Source organism: Quercus lobata, chromosome 7, assembly GCF_001633185.2.
Source record: "Quercus lobata isolate SW786 chromosome 7, ValleyOak3.0 Primary Assembly, whole genome shotgun sequence".
In the NCBI taxonomy this organism is placed as follows: Eukaryota; Viridiplantae; Streptophyta; class Magnoliopsida; order Fagales; family Fagaceae; genus Quercus; species Quercus lobata.
This window is the reverse complement of record NC_044910.1, coordinates 8,842,126-8,861,450: the sequence shown is the minus strand read 5'-3', so window position 1 is coordinate 8,861,450 and position 19,325 is coordinate 8,842,126. Positions and strand designations below refer to the sequence as shown.

The window sequence follows — 19,325 nt, the reverse complement described above, 5'->3', positions numbered from 1 at the left end:
CTTAATATATACAAACAAACAGATAATCGCAATTGGATAAGATATGATTACATTTAAAATAAGAAAACTACCACACCCAACTCACAATATTTTCCCTCTTCATTGCACTATATCTCCAATTCCTTCATTTTGTGCCTATGATCTTGACGCTAGGTGGGTTTTTCTATATTTTTCATGTTGATTGATAATGGTTTTTTACTTGATTAGATGTCTCTTATCAGCCCAAATTTTCATTTATATTTACCTTTTGAAAGTGCATAAGTATTTGATTTTTTATTTGAAAAAAATAATGAGCATATTATACCTTTTTGTTTTTTGGTTATGTGCTTAGCTATTCTGATTTTGGAATAATATTTGATTCTAAAAAACAAAATTGGAATATTATACAATGGGATTAGTATGCCTTCACGTTCGTTGGATTAAGGTATGGTTTTTTATTTATTTATTTTTATTGTCATTCTATCATTTAATTTTGAATATTGTTTGTTTCCTTCCTTGACCCTTTTGTTTTTCCATAGTTTCGGGTTCTAGAATACAAGTTTATTTTTTATTGGATCTATGATTTGAAGTAGAAAAAAAATCCAAAGCAAAATTTGATTCAAACACGCGCTAGATAAAGGTATGGTCATTTTCCCTCCACTTTTTACATTTCATTTTTTATCCTATCATTTCACTTTTGCTCAATTGCTCTCCTCATTCCTTTACCATTTTTCTTCATAATTTCATATTCACTTTTTATTTTTATTTTTATTTTATGCTATTCATGGTTCTTGAGAATCATGAAAAACATATGGAAAAATTGAAATGGTTTGGATAAATAGTTTCAGGAATAATTATTATTTTAATCAATAATCAATCAGTGTTAACTGGCCCACTTTTTGGTTTCTTTACAGGTTGAAATGATAGATTAATTGTCAATAGGCCTTTTTTTTTAATGTCAAAATTCCCATTCGCCCCAATTTGACATTTGATACTTATGTATTTATCTGATTACATTTATGCTTTGTTACTCATTGATTTGTGATGCAACCTAAGATAAAAAATAATAAATAGACCAATCACACAAAATAATGACTTTTATATCTATATATATATATATATATATAATTTGATAGTTACAATGGGAGAGGGGATTAGAACGCCAATGTTTCATTTAGAAATACCAATTGAGTTAAGAAAATTGCATCAATCAAGAATTATGATGAATGAAAAGTTTTGTCCTTTAAAAAAAATAAATAAATAGAAAGCTCTGAGCACACACTGCATGTGCTAAGAGACTAATATAATTGAAGCTAATTCCTCAAATATCGTTATGCATAGTAAGCATTATATATGTGGCATAAAGATAATTTTTTACAAAATATTTCTTCATGAGCCTGACCCTGAGCCTGAGACTGTAGTATGCACATCGGACATCGGCTAGTTGTAGTCTACTTCAAAGATTGCTATGACCAACATATAAAAATGACCATTTACAGCCTTTACAAACAAAAGGGCTGATTTGGCAAAAATGGATGTCTCTCTCAAATCCGTATACATTGAAAGCACCTCAGAATAATGCTGCACCCAAATCTAATACTACATAAATATTAAGCACGAATCATTTTATTTGTATCATTGTGTGTCAACAATTTGAAACAGATTCAGGTCATTATCCCAATCAAGTGCTTAAGGTTGGAAATCTAAAAGCACCTATAGAGGCCCAGTTCTAAGAGCATTGTCTAAATCAGCAATTAGATCATTCACATCCTCAATCCCCACTGATATACGAACAAGATCTTCAGTTAAACCTCTGGCCTCGCGCAATGCGGCTGGTATGCTTGCATGTGACATAAAGCAGGGCATGCTTATGAGGGACTTCACACTCCCTATGAATGATAAAAAGATAAAAACAATTACAAAAACTAAGAAATTTTCTGAAAATCTATACCAGACTTCATGACTTGTCAAACAACATTAGTCTTATCAAAAATACTAATTTAAAATTGATTTCCACCAAAGAGAATGTTGACACAAAAGATTCACTACCAGAGATCTTAGAAAGGATGTAAATCATAATTTGATCATATCAGAATTTACACAACATGACACAACACTACTACGCATCAAAATGTGCATAAATTGGCTTTTTAAGTCAGTTTTATAGGGAATCATCTCTACTCTTTTAGCTGTAAACTTCAAGATAAAAAGAAATTAGTGTTCAACTAGAAAGGCGAAGAAGCAAATGATTTTTTTTTTTTAACTCACAGTGAGGCATCGACAAACTCCTTGACTTTGAATTTATTAAGTTTTTTACTGCTACAGATAACAGTATGCAACAAAATTTCAAATTTAAAAGGAGATAGATGTTAATGAACTTTTGTAATATGACTGTCTCATGAAAGAGAACATACTAGACATAAGACAAGTGCAATGCAAAGCACATAGGACTCTACACCAACCAACAGTTGAGAGAGAGGTTACATGGATAGATTTCAAGCATAATATAATAATCAAGATGGATAGAACATTTTTATGTGTCAATTTTCTTAGCCATGTGATAACTTGGACAAAGTCATCACTGAGATTTTTTTAAAAATTGCATGAACTTTAGGTGGGAGAAAATTACCAAAACTAACAGTTATGCTGAAGTACTTAGTAGTCTCCACAACATGCTTTGCGAGTGCCATTGAGCCCGTCAAAAAGCTAAGCAAAGACCCCGCTCCTTTTGCCTGCAAGAGTTAAACCGATAAATATCTGTAGAAGTGGTGGGTATTGCCATTGCAGTATCAATCTCGGAAAACTATCCTATGACAGTACCTGAGAATAATGTAAGTCATGGCCAGGATGATCAGGAAGACCAGCATAGTTAACTTTCTTCACTCGTGGATGGGACACAAGAAACTCAGCAATCTTCCGGGCATTCTCCTGCCAAAGATTTGAAACATCCGTTTTCAATAGGAGATTCCCCAAGCATATTTAATCATTGTAATAGAACAAGAGGCAGAAGAATAACAAAACAGAATTGAAATATATTATATGCTTTTCGAGAATGATTCCAGATTAAACATCATATCATGGTCAAGAAGCAAAGGAGTCAGTTGGACCCCTGTCTACTCTTTATAATCAAGAAGTCTCAACAAAGCTATCTCTATTGCCATCTATAAGATAAAATTTACTACTTCTAGGCTCTGAAAGAAGGTTTGAAAAAACACCTGCTGCTTCTCAACTCGTAAGGCCATTGTCTTTATTCCTCGTAAACAGATCCAACAGTCAAATGGAGCTAAACCAGAGCCTTCTGCATTTTGTAGGAAATACAAATCTTTTGCCAAGCTGGATAATATGAGAACAGTGGTGAGGTTATATAAAGAAACGCAATAACATGAACCTAAGGTGAACAGCCTCTCTAGAACAAGGTAGTATCTTGTGTAATGGATAGATGCAACATTACTCTCATATGCATATGGGGTGCACACGTGTGAATCCCACATACATGTGAGAGAGTAGTGTTGTATACACCTGTTGCATGAGATAATTTTGCCTATAGGACGCAAGTTTGCTTACATACAAAACATGGTTCCTAACAACTTAAGTAGCAAGCACAATGATTGTTAATAATTCTAGGAGTGTAATACTATAATAAAAAATGCAATTGGGATCAAGCCCTGCTGGGAGAAAAGCGTATATTTTACCACTAAACCCCAATTTGCTTGTAAATTAAAAAGTCTAATCCCCACATATTACATGACAGTTTGTACATTGCCAATTATCTATATATAATATTTAAAAGTTGAAGTGTTAGTATTAATTATTGTTACACTTTTGTTAAGCCACATCAACTAGCATTTTGGTCAATTTTGGTTCACTTCAGTCCATTTGACCAAGTTTGATCCATTTCAGTCCACTTTGATCCATTCAGTCCATTCTGATCCACTTCGGTCCATCCCAGTCCATTTCAGTCCACTTCAGTCCATTTGTTTCAATAATTCGGTCCAATGTGGTCCATTCGATCCACTTAGGTCCACTTCAGTTCACTTCAATCCATTCAGTCCACTTCGATTCATTTCGATCCACTTCAGTTTATTTCAATCCATTTTGATGCACTTATGAATGAGAAAAGACATGTTTAAGTTGAGATTATATTCTAAATCAGAATTTATTAAAAAATATAGATCTCAAACTTGTTGCCATTTAAATCATCAATGCACACACATATGAACATGCATAAATAGGACCACATATAGGCAATTGATAACTTACACTAACAACCAAGGCAGGGTAAAATTTCAACCAGACAATTTTGAGGAAAACAATTACAAGAAAAAGAAATAAGTTATCAATCAATGTATAGCCACTATTTTAATTTTATCCCAAACTTAAGTCTCAAGGACTAATTAAACAAGAATTATGCAATAGCCATAGATTTAGACACAATAACTCCAACCAGAGGAACAAGAAAAAGCCATGATAGACAATATTATTCATATAAAACTCAAAATTAAAATTAAAAAAAAAAATAGCAAAGAATTCTTAAGTATTTTTTATCATGGAGTTGAGTACTTGCTGACCAGGTGGAACCTGCATCAAACCACCATTTTGAAGACCTTCTACTAGCTTGAACAACCAAACTATCTTTTCAAGGTTTTCAATCCTTTCAATACATGAAAACATGTCATTTTGGTCAGCAACAAGGTTATCAATAACTTCCAATTGGGTCCATAATTTTCCAAAGACTACATGGTTTTTTTTTTTGGAGAAGGCGAAATGAAATGAAAGTTAAAATAGTACAGTCGAAACAAATTACAAAGATGTATGCTATATGTGGAATCTGAAAGCAATGGGCACGAGGTATTTTCAGGGAAAAAAAGAAAGAGGTATTACCTTTCCCCTCTTACAGCAAGCACGCCCGCCAGGACATCACTATGTCCAGCAATAAATTTTGTAGCTGAGTGCATAACAATGTCTAAAAGAGAGAAGGAACGGTTAAAACACAAGATTTTAAGTCAGAATTTTAGAATTGGTAAAACCCAACTTTACATCTCAAGCAGAATGTTCATAACCTGCTCCAAGTGTCAACGGTTGTGACAATACAGGGGACATTATACTATTATCCACCAACAGAAGAGCACCATGTGCATGAGCCATCTCTGCTATTTTCTGAAATGGGATCAACACAAAAAGAATTTTTTCCATTAGAAAGTAGAGCCATCCAATATGATTTTTATCCACACACACACACACCCAAAAAAAAAAAAAAAAAACCCTAACAGATAATACGATACTGAAAGTTCTTACCACATAAACACGAGGAAATCCAATCATACCAATCAGGGACAAAGATTGACACTTTTTACGGTCACCCAAAAAAGAGGTGTTGTAACTTGTAACAGATTATCTCGCTATTTAATAATTACAGGCACATTTCTTCACATTATCAGCAACAATGTTCAATGTCAAATGCAATACCAGAGCCTAGTATAGTAAACATTAATAAAATCTAATGACCATTCAGCCAGTAACAACTGATAATAAATAGTGGGCTGTGTTAATGGGCACCATAAGGTGCCCATTAACAGCAGTTTTTTGTCATTTTTTTGCAGGTGGGGTTAGCTTTGTAGACCCAAAAAAAAGATATTAATATAGGTTGTGGGGTTAATTTTATGACTTTTTCTTTTATTTATTTAATTTTTTTATTAAGTGTGGTCCACATTAGTCTAACATTAACAAGCATTGCACGGTGCTTATTAACATTTGCCATAAATGATTTTGAGGGAAAACTTGGTCTCACAGTAAGGAATTAACTTTATATTTTAAACCTTTTTTGTATTAAAAAATGAACATAAGCTGATAAAAGGCAAATTTATAGAGAAAAAGAAAAAAGTATCACTGATGTTTTGTCCTTGGCCATTAAAATATTTCACACATTATATATATTTATTCTTGTAATTAAAATCATTTAGGAACCCATGCCTTGATTTCCCTCAGCCATTTCCACATCTGTCAAATGATGAAGACACAATCCAATCATCAAACTTTAAATTCCTAAAAGCATCCGCATCAAAGCTCTCAAAAATTAGAAATGCTATTTTTTAGCATCTCGTTCCAAATAAGCACACTATGACGAGTGTTAGTGTTAAAATTTTTAGCATTTGAGCTACAGTGGACTGTTATCTATGACAATCCACTATAGCTCAAATCTTATAAATATAATAATATTTTTATTAAAATATCTTTTCTATCTCTCACTATTCCTTTTTTCTTCTCACTGAACTCTGTCTCACTATATTTTCTTCTCTCTTTCACTATCTTTAATTAATTAAGTGGTAAAAAATATAAAACATTTGATGTTAAATGTATTGTAAAGTGAGTTATTAAAATAAATAAAATAAATTTTTGAGATGCTAAATATGAAATTTTTTGAGATCCTTGATGAGAATGCTCTAATAGGCATTAGTGATGTTATTGGCACTTCAAACAGTCAGGGTTAGTCAATTAGAAGATAGAGCAAAATCATGAAGTAGACTACTAAATTCACAACTGATATTCCAGTTTTATGAGCTTTTGAATGCAAAACATTTATCATTAAAATGAAATGATCATTAACAAACTAGCTTATGATAACTCCTTAGAATAAGAAAAGTCACCACATAATGACTACAAGTAGCTTTTGATCAACAGTATGAATGTGACTGCTAAGCTATGTTTATTTGCTAGGAAAATGGAGGACAGGAAAATAAAATAGCTCAGTGAATTTCTGTTAATTTTTTCTAATATTACTCAGAACAAAGAGTTCAACTCATTGAGTTTAAAAGGTTTTGTTGGCTCAGTTGGAGTGCAGTTTTTATATTTTGCTCTCAAAAATGCAAATAAGCGGAGAACTTAAGCCTCATATCATATGGGTCTAAAATTCAAAACACATACTTCTGAATCAAAATATGCTGGGGTTTGATAGGGGCTTCAAACAAGCTTGCTGCTTATATGACATATAAGTTTTTGTTTTTGAAGTTAATATTAAACTAGCCATGAACCCGCGCATTGCGCATGATGATTATTTTATAGTGGTTTTATTATTTTTTTTTTTACAATTTAAACTAATTTAATAAAGAGTAATGTATTTCGTAATTATATTTTTATTTATTATACGAACAATTATAAATGTAATATAAGAACAATCATAAATCATAAATATAAATTTTGTCGTACCAAAATAATAATAAAAAATACAATTTTTCTCAAAAATTCAAAAGGCAAGTTAATGAAAATATTCATTTATTAATAAAAGTTATTTATAACATTTTGTGAGTCATTAGAAAGAATATAAAATTTGGAAATTATTCTTTTAGTTTTAAAAAACTTTCTCAAACCTTTTTTTGCCTACAATCTAAAACACCGAAAAATGTAACTAAGAAAATTAATGAAACTTAACAATGATTAATTGGAACAATTAGGAAAACAATTTGTTGTAATTTCATCCACCCTAAACATATTATCAATTAAACAATTATTAGCAAAATCTAAGAATTAAATTTCTATACATGCATTGTTATAAAATAATGATAATAATAATAATTAAAATAAAATTGCAAAAGCTAAAATTCGTCACCCATTCGATTATTTTCGTTTGGTTAACATTTGTTTTTCTCTAAATAAATGGCATTATAGTGTACTTCTAATACAACTTTTAAAAGTACTTTGTCCATCACAAGGGATTAAAAAATAAACAAAAATTAATAAAGTCTCATAGTTTAACATCTAAATTGAGCACTATAAAAAATCATGCTATGTAATAGAAGAAATATCAATTTACCAAAAATACTAAATTATCCGAATCATGCTATGTAATAAAATAATACTATATTTTTATATGCTATATTTAATTCTTTATAACGCAGTAGGATAATATTTAACAATCAAAGAGAACCAAAAAAAAAAAAAAAATTGAAAAAACAAAACTAAATTGCATTAACCCAAAGTAGAGTTTTAAAAAATACAAAAAAATTATCAACCTAAAGCAGATATGCAAGAAAAATAAAAATCCACCAAAATTTTGAGAGAGAGAGAAACAACCTTTTTGTTGCAAGGGAAAACTATGTAAAGAATGGAAGAAATAGCAACAAATTTATAGTAAAAGGGTGTGAATAAAAAAAAACAAAATAAAAGAAGATGAAGGGAAAGAGGAAGAATGATATTAATTTAGAGGGTAATGGGAAGATGAAAAGATAAAGAAGGGAGAAAGGTTGGAGAAGTAGTGAGGAAAGATGAAAAGGTAAAGGAGAAAGAAAAGTTGGAGAAATGTAAATATTAAAAATAAATAAATGTTAAAAACAATTATAGGAAAATTAGAAAAAAAAAATAATAATAATGGCGTGGATGCTAATATGACTCAACTGAAGCATAGTAATAATATATAGATGAAAAAATTGATTTACAGGACCAACTTGGTAAACAATTAAAAGAAAAAAAAAATAGAATGGAGGAAACAGCATACTAGTGTTATCACAAGATTCACAACCAGTCAAGCGGCATCAAATTTGTAACAAAGGCCCCATCCAAAGACAATATCTACCCATGACAATGTCCCTCAGTGCCTTGACCTTCTCAAGCAGCATTACCAGAAAAGGACTTACTCCAACATGAGATATAAGCTATTATACATAGAATCTTGGCAGATTAATAGCCATATAATATAATTCTCTTCATTGCTTATGATATTGTCTCATAAATAAATTACCAAAAATAGTAGTAAATAACCTAATTTCTTAATTTTAGAACCAAGAGATCATACCCTAATATCAGATATTTTCTGTAGAGGGTTGGTTGGACTCTCCAGCCACACAAGCTTTGTCTGGGATCGGATGGCAGACGCAACTTCTTCCAAATCACTTGTATTCACTTTCCTGCACATTGTAAGCATTATAATGTTAAATACCAATTGGAGTTAATTAATATGAAGGAAAGAGAAGGTAATACTAACGTCACCACTATTCCTCTTTCTGGAAATACTTTTGTCAGCAACTGATAAGAACCTCCATACAGGTCATTTCCGGCAACAATTTCCAGACCTAAAATGGCACTTTTAGCAATTAATAAAGTGAACATTTTTAGATAACTTCAACAATTTGCAATCAGCAACCGACAGAAAATTCAAATCAAGAGTTTTTTTTTTCTTTTTTTATTGAGTTAATGCATAAAAGAGTCTCACAAACAAACAAAAAAAATTTCTGCATGCAATAAGGGTTTTACAACCCCAATGGACTCCAATCCAGCTTAAATGACTGCATATTCCTTTGAGAATCCAATAAATGCATATGATAACTACATGAAACTTAAATACTAGAAATTAAGGATATAGAGAAGCACCAGGTCCAACAAGATGAGAAACAGCAACCAAAGCAGCTGTTCCACTAGTGAAGCAAAATGCTCTATCTGCTTTATCAAGCTTGGCTAGGAGGCTGAGAAGGCAGAGTGAGTTTAAGGATTATCAAAAATAAAACAGAAAAAGAACAAAATAAATTGAGAAAAAACTGATTTAACTGCATCAGCACATGCAAAACAAGCAAAAGACTCACTGTTCTAGAGTATCCCGCGTAGGATTTTCCCTTCTTGTATAATCATAAGGGCCATTTCCCATTGCACAAGGCTGCATAACAGAGTGTTAAAGACACAGTTTAAGTCGGAACAATAAATTTAGAACATAGGGGGAACAAGTTATTTAATATAAAAAAATAAAATATATATATATATATATATTAAAAAAAAAAAAGCACACTTCTCATGTGACATATAGAGTACAGACATCCAGATTCCAATTAAATTCAAAATAAAAATTTATGCTTAATTCCCTTTTACAGTTACAATCCTTGTTTGCTTGTGTGTGTGTGTGTGTGTGCGTGAGTGTGTTGTGGTTGTGGTTACTGCCTGCCAACACTAGTGAACTTGGTGATTATCACACCAGTCTTTGTTCAGTCCATCTGACAAAAGTAAACAGATGTTTTAGTGATTTTAACTTCCAACTCTCTACTCTCTAGTATAAAGGGAGAGAAAAAGAGATCTATAAAATTTGAAAAAAGAAAAAGAAAAGTTAAACAACAATTGAATTATGTCCAATTAATAAAATCCTTAATTTTCTAAAATTAAAAGGTGATGACAAAGAAGCTTATGTCCAATTCCTACTTCTTAGAACCTTATATACATCAACCTTTCCTTCCCCCCTCTTAACAAAGAAGCTCTAACTAAAAGAAGAAAAGAAACTACATGAGAAGAAAAAAAGACCTCCTCCAAGAATCAAAATGGACAATAAATACACACATCACAGATTAGAGAGGTTGCAAATGCAAGGTAATTAGTTAATCCACTTAATGAAATCAACAGTTTCCTCTTTAACTAATTGAAATACATACCAGCTACCTTTTGATTCCTTCAAAGTTCCAACCCTTCAATAAAGCACTCATTTTCCCTAACAACTACCCAAAAAAAATAAAAATAAATGCAACGGCTTGAATAATGCCCATATTAGAAACATTCATTGTCCTTCATAATAACCCCAAGCCCATATTAATCCAGGTTAAATGTTCTCTATTCCCCAAGAAATATTAGGCTGACATACAAATTAGTTTATATCAATTCTTAATGTCTCAATTAAATCAACTAACCTTTAGAGCATTAGCATCCGGACTTCTAAAAAATTTTCATTTTACCATCTTAAAAACTATTTTATTTATTATACCATACTTAGAATTCACATCCACTTTCTTGGAACTATTCTATTTTACCATCTTAAAAGCTACTTTATCAATTATAACATACCATTTTATAACACACTTAACATCCCAACTTTTATTTATCTCATCTATTCATTAAAATATTAACTTCACCAACTCTTTCTCTCTCTCTTCTTCTTCATAAAAAATAATTAAAAATATCCACCTACCACCATAAAATACAATATAAACATTTTACAAATTGCTACAGTGCCATCATAAAAATAGGATGGCATTGTAGCACAATTGCAAATTTTTTTGCAATTGCAAGACTTTGCAAGACCGGATAATGGGGAGTTTTAGGGCTCTGATACTAGATATTACCAACAAATGGCATTTACAAGACCCAATATAAATGTTATACACTCAACATTCTAACTCTTATTTCAACATACAACACATTAAAATGATATAAATTATACAATAACATAATATAAAACATCTCTCTTCTCGAGCATTCACATCCACTTTCTTGGAACTATTCTATTTTACCATTTTAAATGCATTTTATCAATTATACCATACTATTTTATAATACACCCAACATCCCAACTTTTATTTATCTCATCTATTCATTAAAATATTAATTTCACCATCTCTCTCTCTCTCCATAAAAAATAATTAAAAATACCCACCCACCAGCATAAAATACAATATAAACCTTTTACAAGTTGTTACAATGTCATCATAAAAATAGGATGGCACTATAGCACAATTGCAATTTTTTTTGCAATTACAAGACTTTGCAAGGCTGGATAATGGGGGGTTTTGGAGCTTTGATGCTAAATATTACTAACATATAGCATTTACAAGAGTCAATGTGAATGCTCACACTCATATATGTCTAAGGGGAAAAAAAATTATTATACAATCTTGCTACCGTACCATCTTAGATATAGGATGGTAATGTAGCTTGATTGTAAAATTTTTTACAATTACAATTCCGGGTAATGCCCACTTTTAATGCTTTGATGCTAAATTTGGGGGTTTCACTACCCCCAATGCTAATGCTCTAAGATCAAATCCCACCTACACACACAAATAAAAATTAAAAGAAGAACAAAGTTTCTCTCCAAACTAGTTTGGAGAGAAATCCTACAAACTCCTTATATATCTTTATATTGAATGTGAACTTTAAAAATCTAACAGTTGGATTACATATTCTTATTATATCATTTATGTTTGCAAAATTTCAAGAAGATCAAAGATCAATTGCTATGTGATCAAACAAATGTTAAAATTTCAAGTTTTTGTGATTTAAAATTGTGTATAAAAAATAAGTTTATTAATCGAATAGTAAATAACATCTAATTTGAACGAAATTTGATGTGCATGTTAATAACATAAAGAACATGAAATTCAACGGTTAGATTTTCAAAATTCACACCCAAAAAAGAGATATATAAGAAGTTTGAAAATTTTCTCTCCAAATTTTTTTCTTAAAAGAAAGTCATTAGTATTTTAATTAGTAAAAGATAATCATCATGAAATGAAAGTCAGAAGATCAAATCTTTCAGGAGCAAATCCATTCATTTTAAAATAAATGCATAAGATTTTAAAACTCTAGAAGATCCTAATACCCTTTCTTAAGTTTTTTGGAGGATAAATTGATCTGGGTAAGCTTCATATTCAAAAAGCTCCCTTACCCAGATCCAGAATGATCTGAGTCAGCTTCAAACTCCAAAAATCCAACTGCTCAGGACCTGACATTTCACCCAAAATATTGTGTATGTGGCTGGACCCTTGAAATGGGTTTGCAAATTTTATTGTTCATAACCCAATGGGCAATGGCCTTCAAAAACATAGTTAAGCAGAGGAATTAGAAAGAGCAAGGGCGGCTTCACATTTTGAACACCTAACCCTAAGGGCTTGTTTGGTAAGGGACTCCAACCAAACATGCATTAGAACCTTGGCATATCATATTTTCTTAAAATTATAGAATATATAGTCCCATACACAAATACAATCTTAATACATGCCTATTAATAAGTAATAATACCACCGCGCGTGCATCTTTAATACGATGGTTACTTCATAAGTATAAGTGTTTTTTTTAAAAAAGTAATAATAACTACCATAATTTTTAATTTTTAATTTAGACAAAAAAATAATAGAGAGGAAAAATTTATATTATGTTAAACTTTCTCATACATGCATAAGTTACAGACTATTATAACATATAAGAAAAATCTTTAATTAAAATCTATGTCATTAACAAGCCAAAAAAGAAATTGAATCAATAACGTTTCTTATACTTTTCAAGCCAACACATTTCTACATATACATATAAGTGTGTGTAAAGGGGGCTTAGAATCATTTTCTATTTTGCGAAACTGCAGCTTAATATTTTACCACTCAATAACTTTTGATATGAGTAATAGTTTAAAAATTCCATAATTAAATTATATATTCTCTATACTCTTAACACAAACACCAAATTTCATTTCAATCAAATATAATTTATTTATTTTATTTATAAACTTATATTTTGTATATAATTTTGAAGTTCAAAAAACTTGAGATTTGCACATTTTATAGTTGAAATAATTATTGTTTTTTGATCTTCTTGCAATTGTGTGTGCATGTAGGGTACATATAAAGAGATATTATTAACTTTTTTAGAGAAACAAACACACGCACAAGGGAGAGAATGCAACCTAACAATGGATTTGTCTAAAAATGCATTCAATAAAAAGGTTATTAAATTATGTGACTTGATCCAATATTATAGTACAGTCCTACAGACAAAAACATCACTTCTGAACTGAGATGTCGTATTACCTGCTTAAAGGTAGCCGTTTGGTAAAGTGGTGTACTTGTTGCGTTGTAAGGATCAAACTCGTTCTCAAAATGTACTACCATAGTTGAAATACTTGGGTCCTTTACTTCCATTTCTGCAACCAAAACCCGACAGTTACCAACCACAAAATTGATGAAAAACCAAATATTCCTATAGAATCAACGAAACCAAAACCATATGTATATCTTGATATCATCAATGTGACAACCACACATACTATTTAAGCACTCTTCAACACCATTAACCAAATCGGAGTTGCTGCCCATTTCTCTGTCAAGCTAGCAATTCAACTTAATGAATCCAAAACTTATTCAGAAGCTCCTAGCCGTTAACCCCTAAACACAACAATCAAAACTCTGGTTAATGGCCCACAATATCAAGGAAAACAACTTGAAAAGAAAACAGCAACAACAACTTTTAAGACATTTTCTCTATTGTGTAGTTTTTTCAACAAAAACACACACACACACCCGCTTAAAATAAAAATACAAAGTATTCTCCACTTGCAGCCGCTCAAGCAAATTTCTTAAAAAATAAGACCAACCAAAACAAGGCTTCGATATTGTTAACTGTTCATTCATGAATCAATTATGAGAAATGGGTTCCATGCATGCAGCCATATAGTTTTGAGTCTATCATGCAGCCAAATGATAAAATACTGTAAGAATAGAGAATTGGTCACTTGCTTGCCTTTCAGATTGGCAGATGCTGGAAGAAGGAAATCGAGAGTTCTTTCTCAAGTCTTACGTTTGATGGTAAAGCACCACATATATATAATAAAATTTCAACAAGTGGATTTTATCAGCAGGTGCAGTTAGTGCATTAGATATATTCGACTAAGTGGACACATGCATATCTTACCATGCATGTGATTATTATGTATAATAGTTAGCTCTAAATAATGCATAATAATTGGCCTGGATAAGGTGTTGGATGGGACCATGAAAATTACTTTTTTTGAAAAAAATTACACTTTTAAACCCTATATATAGTTCATGAAGGTTTGAACTTAAACCCTATAAGTTTAGAAGTTCTAAATTAAAAACCTTATAACTTATTGGAGATTTCAAATTAAATCTTATAGTTTTGTAGAGTTACATATTGAACCCAGAACTTTTATAATTTATTTAATTTCTTGACATTATTCAAGTGGATCCTGCATATGATCATTGTAAAACAGTGCCTGTGACAATATTTGTGGGTGTGTATGTGCATAAAACAATTTACAGATGAGATTTGTAATTATTTCATTTATAGTGCTCTTAAAAACACTAACTTGGAAAGGATTCTTCTTTAAAAATCAAGACAATGAAAGTGCCAAATATTGTCATTTTCAATACAAAATGCATACTGTGCGGATCACATGGCTTGGGGCCTTTGGGCAGATCAACTCTCTTCTCAGCCTCATCCCTTGTACAATCTGAAATTCACCACATTAACAGCTCGTCCTTTTTGAGTGGGCTGTAATTATGGTAAATAGGTACAAGTAAATGAATGATGGTCACAGGACACCTACAAATTAAATGTTTTCTTTTTTTAGAACCACCTACAAATTAGATGTAAATGAAAACACTGTTCCGAGTAGTTGGACATTTGGACCTCCAAAATGAAGAATGAATACCCGCACGGTAGACTTTATTACTTTTTTTTTTAAACAAGATAGAATTTTTACTCTAATCTAATTTAAGTGTATATGTGTGTGAAACTTTCTCTTGAAGACTTGAATCCCGACTCTTACCCCCCACACCCTACAAGCATTTATACTTGTGTTTCACACCATGTGTGTGAAACTCCCTCCTTGATAACTTTATTATTACTTACTAGTAAAACATCACTGTTATATTTATTTTTTATTTTTTTTTTAAAAAGGGAAGATTAACTAATGCCCTAAGAACATTGGTTTAGGAGCTATTTTTAAAAACATTTTATATAGGAAAATGATAAAATAATAAATGTTGTTCATAGTTTTTTATATTTATCATAAAGGACAAAATTTAGGTACAGTATTTTAAGTTCTCTACTTAAAATTTTGATATTTGTCTAATTTAACCTCCCAAACAAACGGCGTTAAAACTAAAAATTCTTTTCTTTTCTTTTTTCCTTCTTCCTTCTTTTTCCTGTACTACAACTGCAAGAGAACCAAGGCTTCAAATCTCCAGTTGCCTCTGATTGATGAAGCTAAAATGAAGATAATAAAGGAAATTCCAAATTCCAATCCAAACCTCAAAAGCTAAAATGCAGAACCAAACAGGAAAGATCAAAAAATCAAAAAATAAAAGCCAAATCTACTGGGTTTCAAACCAAAAAAGGTACCCTTCTCCCCATTTTCTCAGTAACCAAACAGGAAAGTTCAAAAAATAAAAGCCAGATCTACTGGGTTTCAAACCAAAAAACAGAACCTTCTCAGCTATTCTTGAAACTTCCACATTCCTAACATCAACAAAGCCATCGTCACAGCCTCTTTCCTTCTTTTGTCCAGAGAGAGAGAGAGAGAGAGAGAGAAAGAATCATAGATCAGAAAAGAAGAAAGAAAACAGATACACACACACCGAGAGAGAAAGAAAGAATCATAGATCAGAAAAAGAAGAAAGGAAACAAATACACCCACACCGAGAGAGAGAAAGAATCATAGATCAGAAAAGAAGAAAGTAAACGAATACACCCACACCGAAAGTGAAAGAGAGGGAGATATGAGATTTTCTTTTCTTTTCTTTTTTTTTCTTTTTTTGGGTTTCGGGTTTCGAAGAGAAGCGTCATGGGTGGTTTGGAAGAGAAAGGTTTTGGGTTTGGAAGAGAAGCCATTCAGTACAGGAAAAAGAAGGAAGAAGGGAAAAAAATTGGTTTTAACGCCGTTTGCTTGAGAGGTTAAATTGGACAGATGTCAAAATTTTAAGTAGGGAACCTAAGGTATCGTACCTAAGTTTTGCCCTATCATAAAAGTAGTATCAAAACTTTCCTATTATGATTTATTAACAATTGCCCTAAGGATGTAGGTTCCAGTTAGCTCAACTGGTAAAATCTTTGATGGTTGTAAAATAAATTGTGCTACTAAAATTTTTCATAAATTTAATATGAATAAGAATGAAATGTAAATCTAGAAAATTTAAACCACTAATAAATTAGTGTTCTCTAGGTAACAAATAGAATACCATACATCACCGATTTTATTTTCTAAGTATGACTAACACATAAAACTCAAAAGACATGAAGAAAAATTTTGGGACATTAAAATTTAATGAGGCATTTTAGTTATTTCACAATGAAATATTCTAGAAATTATAAGATTTTGTTAGGATTTAACTAAGAAAGTAACAATATGAACTATATACTTGTCTTCAAAATATAAAAGAGGAAATTATTCAACTTTAAAATTGGAGGGGATGAAACTACCCCAAACATAAAGGGAGAAAGTAATTTTTTCCATAATTCTTTTTCATTAGTAAAACTATGTGTTTTTTACTTTAAACAATGTGTTAAAAAAAATGTCAGCCCAAGAAAACTGTTCGTAAAATTATGAATTTTGGCTTAACAAATTGGCTAAAAAAAAAGGCTGGAACACAATAAATGTCACGATATTTTCTCAATACCTTTATTTTAGCTATGGTGGGCCTTGATATGATATTTTATAATTTTATTTTAAAGTAATGCTACATCCACAACATTTTCACAACAAATTTTAGGTGATAAATTGTTATTGGTTTTTAATTGGGACAACCACTTTAAACTATATATTAAAAAAAATAATAAACAAAAAACCAACAAAAGAAAATTGTGCATGAAACAGTGAATTTTTGCTCACCAAATTTGACTAAACCAAAAAAGAAGTCTAAGAACATAACAAATTGTCACAATGTTCTCACAATACCTTTATTTTCAGTCGTGGTAAGTTTCATAACAAATTCTAGTTGGCAAGTTGTTACTGATTTGAAAATGGACCCACAATTGACGTCACTTTTTTATCCATCAATAATAGCTTACTTATGATTTGTTGTGAAATTAATGTGAAAATGTTATGGACTTAGTATTTTTTTTTTTTTTTTGGTCTATAAGAAACTGAGATCTCAACAATTGTGAAAATATTATGATAACAACAAGTTTAACAATATTTTCACAAAAAATTTATTTTCAGTTGTGATTGGTCATAATCTCATATTTTATTATTTTATTTTGACCTATAAGAAGTTGACACCTCAATAATTGTGAAAATATTATAAAATTTATTGTGTCAGTATAACATATATATGCCAACTGATATAAATATTAAAAAAAAAAAACACACACACACACAAAGAAAACGTATGACTGGGAAAAAAAATTACTGTAGCTACTGTGCCACTTGAACAGACCAAAGTGGCTAAAAAAAAACAGTGAGCTTTGCTCACCAATTGACTAAACGAAGTTTACTGTAGATAGAGGCATTGCCTCTTTTAATATAGTTAGTAGAAGTAGATAGTAGAAATATGATAAGCGCAATGATTATTAAAGTTGAAAGTGTATAAGATCATAGGAATTATTAAGAGGAAGACTGCTGATCAGCATAGAGATGTAAAACAATAAGTTAATGATGATAGTCATTCACTATACACACTCTAGCACATTACTCATGAAATCGTGTTTTTAAAACAGTACTTCACACAATTTTATAATTTTAACTGAAAATATTTATAGAAAAAAAAAAACACAATTTTAAAACGCAGTATGTACAGAATGTGCTATGCAATAAGAAGTGTATAATAAGAATTTTTTTGAAACAATAATTGGACTGGCCTAGCTCCCACACAACCCATATGCGCAGCTTTATGGAGTGGCTAATACACATGTTCTAACACTGAAACCTCCGTATCTTTTACTAACATTTTGCAGATGAACAGCAGATTAGCCACGCCTTTGTTATTGCGAATATCAGCATCGATCGATGCGCGGGACCCCATATTATGGTGTCATAATGAAGGGACTTAGGGACAAAAGGCAGACTGTTTTGTCAGTGTCGGCCAATAGGAGCTTTTTCCACTTATCCCTCATGCATGCGTCTTCGAATAATACAACACTATATTTGGCAAAACAGAGGGACCCTGAAGATAAAGAAAGGAAAGATAAAGGTAGTATTATATTCTCTATAAATATATGAACACAGCTTGATCCTCAGGTAAAATTCCTTGGGGGAAAATATGAAAATTTGTCTCTAATTTACAAACGATATAGCAAAATGTCTATGTCTGAAAACTATTTAACAAAATGCTCCTATTTTTTAAACTCGATTTTTTTTTAAAAATTGAATTTTGTGTAAAGTTCGATTTCTTAAAAAACGAATTATATGTATATTTTTAAGTAGAACTCGAAATTTATCAATATCAAGTTCCACTTAAATTTTCAAAAAAATCTAAGTAGCAAAATGTGCATAGAACTCGACATTGCTAATGTTGAGTTACAAATGTAACTTGATTTTATTAAAATTGAGTTTCAAAAATAGGGACATTTTCAAACCATAGATATTTTACTGTATAGTTTGTAAATTAGGGGAAAATGCCCATTATTTCAAATTCCTTTTATGTAATATATTAAAGGATAATTATTGGTTTATATTGTACTATAAACGTAAGATTGTAAACAAAATAAATATGTACAATATTGTACATTTTTTGCAAATATGTACACATTTTTTTAATCTGTAATGTAAATCTTATATTGATAATACAATGCAAACTAATAATTTTCCTACATTAAAATTTTCAATTGAATTCAAACACTTGATTAATTTGAATTTATTTTTTCTAGGAATATCTAAC

At 30.8% G+C, this 19,325-nt stretch overlaps 1 protein-coding gene across 2 annotated transcripts; it reads right to left on the bottom strand.

Moving 5' to 3' along the window:
• Positions 1-1,576: 1,576 nt before the first annotated feature.
• LOC115952458 (cystathionine beta-lyase, chloroplastic-like) lies at positions 1,577-14,306 on the bottom strand. Of its 2 annotated transcripts, none has more exons than XM_031069636.1 (13): positions 14,226-14,306; positions 13,757-13,874; positions 13,521-13,633; positions 9,549-9,619; positions 9,340-9,431; positions 8,954-9,041; positions 8,765-8,876; positions 5,040-5,136; positions 4,861-4,942; positions 3,195-3,312; positions 2,800-2,907; positions 2,609-2,711; positions 1,577-1,868 (listed from the first exon to the last, which is right to left on the bottom strand). In XM_031069636.1, the coding sequence occupies exons 2-13, from the start codon at positions 13,803-13,805 to the stop codon at positions 1,693-1,695; spliced, it is 1,209 nt and encodes a 402-aa protein (XP_030925496.1). In that variant the 5' UTR covers positions 13,806-13,874; positions 14,226-14,306; the 3' UTR covers positions 1,577-1,692. The 2 variants fall into 2 exon arrangements, with proteins under 2 accessions (XP_030925496.1, XP_030925497.1); XM_031069637.1 differs by having other exon boundaries at positions 14,230-14,287.
• Between the last annotated feature and the right edge of the window lie 5,019 nt (positions 14,307-19,325).